The sequence below is a fragment of the Bidens hawaiensis genome, unplaced genomic scaffold (assembly GCF_021521415.1).
Source record: "Bidens hawaiensis isolate Kalapana, Puna unplaced genomic scaffold, B.hawaiensis_p1.1 tig00002525_1, whole genome shotgun sequence".
Classification (NCBI taxonomy): Eukaryota; Viridiplantae; Streptophyta; class Magnoliopsida; order Asterales; family Asteraceae; genus Bidens; species Bidens hawaiensis.
This window is the reverse complement of record NW_027491138.1, coordinates 2,852,865-2,856,306: the sequence shown is the minus strand read 5'-3', so window position 1 is coordinate 2,856,306 and position 3,442 is coordinate 2,852,865. Positions and strand designations below refer to the sequence as shown.

Below are 3,442 nucleotides of genomic sequence, written 5' to 3'. Positions count from 1 at the left end.
TTTCCCTTTTATAATATTTTCGTCATAAAAAAATGAAGTTATATTAATTTCAATGGATAATTTTGTGTTTTTCAACGGAGACTTAGGTTCAATCTTCATTTACAACATTTTGGAGATGACACAGGTGGCTCAATGAAGGAAGACTGGGGATCTTTATGATCTTCGGTTCGAATTTTACTACCAGTGACCCTACTTTTCACCGAACTTGAGACGAATTGAAAGCGCCTAAGAGATATATAAAATTTGGTTGAACCAGCTGACAATGACCTTTAACCATTTGATCACCCGCATAACCGCATAAAGGAACTAGACAATTCTTTATTCGTTAGTCGTTAAAAAAATTAAAAAATCGAGAGATAATAACATTTTGGTGAAAAGCCCAAGAAAAAGGGAAACAATAAAGGCAGGAGTCACTTAACCAGCCCATTGTTTGCTTGCTTCTTCATCCCGTCATCTCTTATTGTCCCAGTGGCCACTAACTACATGGACACCGATAAAACATCCACCCAGCTCTTCTTCTGCTTCACCTCATCATCCTCATCCTCCATGAAGATACCATCATCACGTTCAGTTCTCAGTCCAGCTCGTACCGGATACTCTCGCGAACCACCCCCACCCATCACCCTTTCAACCTCACTCAGCCGCAGGCTCAGTAAAAGCCGCAGCATCAGAGGCGGCGCCGCATCTCCGGCGATGTTTCCGGTCACCGGAAAAAAAAGAGGTTCTGGGTTTGATAACCCGGAACCATCTTCACCTAAAGTCACCTGTATCGGTCAGGTTCGGGTCAAGACCCGAAAAAAACATGGTAAAAATGTCAGAAGCTTGTCAACTCAACGGAAATTGAAGCATTCACGTAGTCAAAGGCAGAGGAATAGTAGTATTAATAGTACTAGTACTGCTATTAATAATAATGGTAATAATCAGAGATGGGTTCATATACCTATGACGATATGTGAAGCTTTGAGGACGTTTGGGTCGGAGGTGAGCTGCTTGTTTCCTTGCCGGTCTTCGAATGAGGAGAAGAAGGTGGGGTCCACAAGGTGGGTGGTGGCGTTGCAAGATGGGGAGGTTGAAATGGTGGCCGGAGATGACGACGGTGGCGTGGAGGTTAGGAGTGTACGGAGGCATCATGTGTTTGATGACTTGGAGATAGTGAATGACGTCATACAGGGGAGTGAGTTGGAGGGTGTGGGTGACGTCATACCGCCTAAGAATGCTTTGTTGTTGATGAGGGGTAGATCTGATCCTCTGAAGATGGAGGCTCTAACCAATCAGTATTTGGAACCAGAAGAGAAACATGAAGAAGAGTTTGAAGACAAGTTAATGGAGGAGAACAAAATTATTGAAGATGTTGAGGTGGAAGATGAAAAGATGATGGTTATGGATGATATTAATGATACTGAAGATATTAATTTGGAATTGGAGATGAATCAGGGTGGTGAAGAAGAAGAAAAACAGGAAATGATGGAGAAACAGGGTATGGAAGAAGAAGATAATCAAGAACAGAGCATGGAAATCAATGAAGATGTTAAAAAACAAAGCATGGAAATGAATGAAGAAGAAGAAGAAGAAGATCAAGAACAGAGTATGGAAATAAATGAAGAAGAAGAAAGTTTTTTTATTGGGAATTTGTTTGAAGAAAATGCAGATGAAGATCAAGAGCTTGAAGAAGATGAAGAAGAATCAGATTCTGATATGAAGGATGCTCTAGAAGTATTGTTCGAAGATGAAGATGTTGAAGAAACTGAAACAGGGGAGTCAAATACAGAGCAAATTAAGCAATTTGAAGAAAAAATTGAAACAGAGGAGTTAATTATGGAAGAAGGAAAAGATGAAATGTTGACTGAATTCACAGAAAAATCTGAAGCAGGGGTGTCAAATATGGAAGAAATTAAGCATTTTGAAGAAGGAAATGAAGAAGTCTTTACACAGTTTACAGAAAGCTGTGAAACAGAGGAGTCAAAATTAGAAGTAGTCAAACATTTTGAAGAAGAAATTGAAGGCATGTTGACCGAATTTATAGCAAGATCTGAAACAGGGGAATCAAAATCAGAAGAAGTCAAACATTTTGAAGAAGAAAATGAAGAAATCTTGACAGAATTTACACAAATATCTGAGATTCTAGAGAGAGAAAATGAGGAGAGAGAAAAAATAGAATCTTTGCCGGAATGTTTGTTGTTGATGATGTACGAACCCAAATTATCAATGGAGGTGTCAAAGGAGACATGGGTTTGTAGCAACGACTTCATCCGAAGTCGCTCCGGTAGGAAGAAGCCGCCGCCACAGCCGCCGGTTGAATCAATTGATGAATCAAAGGTGGTGGGTCAAACTTCGGGGTCAATTCCAGCGTCGGGTTCAATGATCGCAATGTTAGAGCGGAAGCTGGTGAACACGATGGGGTTCGAGCCGTTGGTGCTGACCAGGTGCAAGTCGGAGCCAATGAGAAGGGCGCGAGAGACGTGTTGCTTCCAGAACCAGCTTGAGCCTCCTCGTCGAGCCTCGTTTGGGGTGGGCATGGCTGGGTTAGCTGGTTAGATTTTTGTGGGTCATGAAAAACGTGGATCGTTTTGTGGGTTCGGTTAGATTCCTATTAAGTACTTTGAAACAGGTTTGTGCTAGATTTTGTGTTTGAATTGTAGAATCAAGGTAGCAATTGTTTCATGTTTGTTAATTAGATGAATTTTTAATAAAATAGGAGTTTTTGAAGCATGTGGCACAATATGTTGAATTGGTGAGGGTATTAGTGAATGGTAGTAAAAAATGTATTGATTATATGATTAAAAGTTTTTTTTTAATAGTAAAATCAATTCAACCGTTCCAGTTTTTCGGTCGGGTCGGTCTGACCCGTTCGGACGAGCCGGTTCTTTAGGATTACCGAGTGAACTGCATAAAACCAGACCGGTCTACTGACCGAATCTCAGTCGAACTGATTTTACTATTAAAAAAAATTATTTTTTAAAAATTTTATTTTTTGCCCTGACCGTCATTTTTTATACGAAAGTTGTTCGGCTGTTCGGACCGGTTCAACTGGTTGAACTAGTAAACCGGTTACCTTCCGATCTGGTTATAAAAACATCGGTTAGAAGTTTTAAAAAATTAGACGTTTTTAGAATAAATATGTATTAAAATATTGAACTTTGATAAATATTTACCGATTAAGACCAAAACTCTATTTCTTTGTTTTTTTTTTTTTCTGAAGAAGGATCTATTTCATCATTCTCCACTCTCATGCTTCCGGGTAAAAAAAAGGGTAATTCTAAACTCGCAACACCATTATCATTATCAATTAAAGCATTGTTGTTACTGGTGAAGCCAATAGCCACACCATTACCCTATGTAGTCATTCGATATGAATCCAATGATGTAAACCACTGTTTTTGCCCTAACATGTGACAACGCTATCATAGTCGTCGTTCTTGCTCTAATATGACAAACCAAGTAC

The 3,442-nt window shown here is 39.5% G+C and overlaps 1 protein-coding gene across 1 annotated transcript; it reads left to right on the top strand.

Annotated features, from left to right (window-relative positions):
• The first annotated feature begins 483 nt into the window (after positions 1–483).
• On the top strand, positions 484–2,545 carry LOC143620121 (uncharacterized). The gene is made up of 2 exons (XM_077091884.1): positions 484–1,477; positions 1,559–2,545. Exons 1-2 carry the CDS (start codon positions 484–486, stop codon positions 2,533–2,535), a joined length of 1,971 nt encoding a protein of 656 aa, XP_076947999.1. The 3' UTR covers positions 2,536–2,545.
• The last annotated feature ends 897 nt before the right edge of the window (positions 2,546–3,442 follow it).

What these genes read in the sequence shown, in the direction of transcription:
- LOC143620121 (XM_077091884.1), top strand. Translation starts at nt 484, where the DNA reads ATGGACACCGATAAAACATCCACCCAGCTCTTCTTCTGCTTCACCTCA. An exon ending in GGAAATGATGGAGAAACAGG is followed by an intron (nt 1,478 to 1,558) that starts GTATGGAAGAAG and finishes AAATGAATGAAG; the next exon opens with AAGAAGAAGAAGAAGATCAA.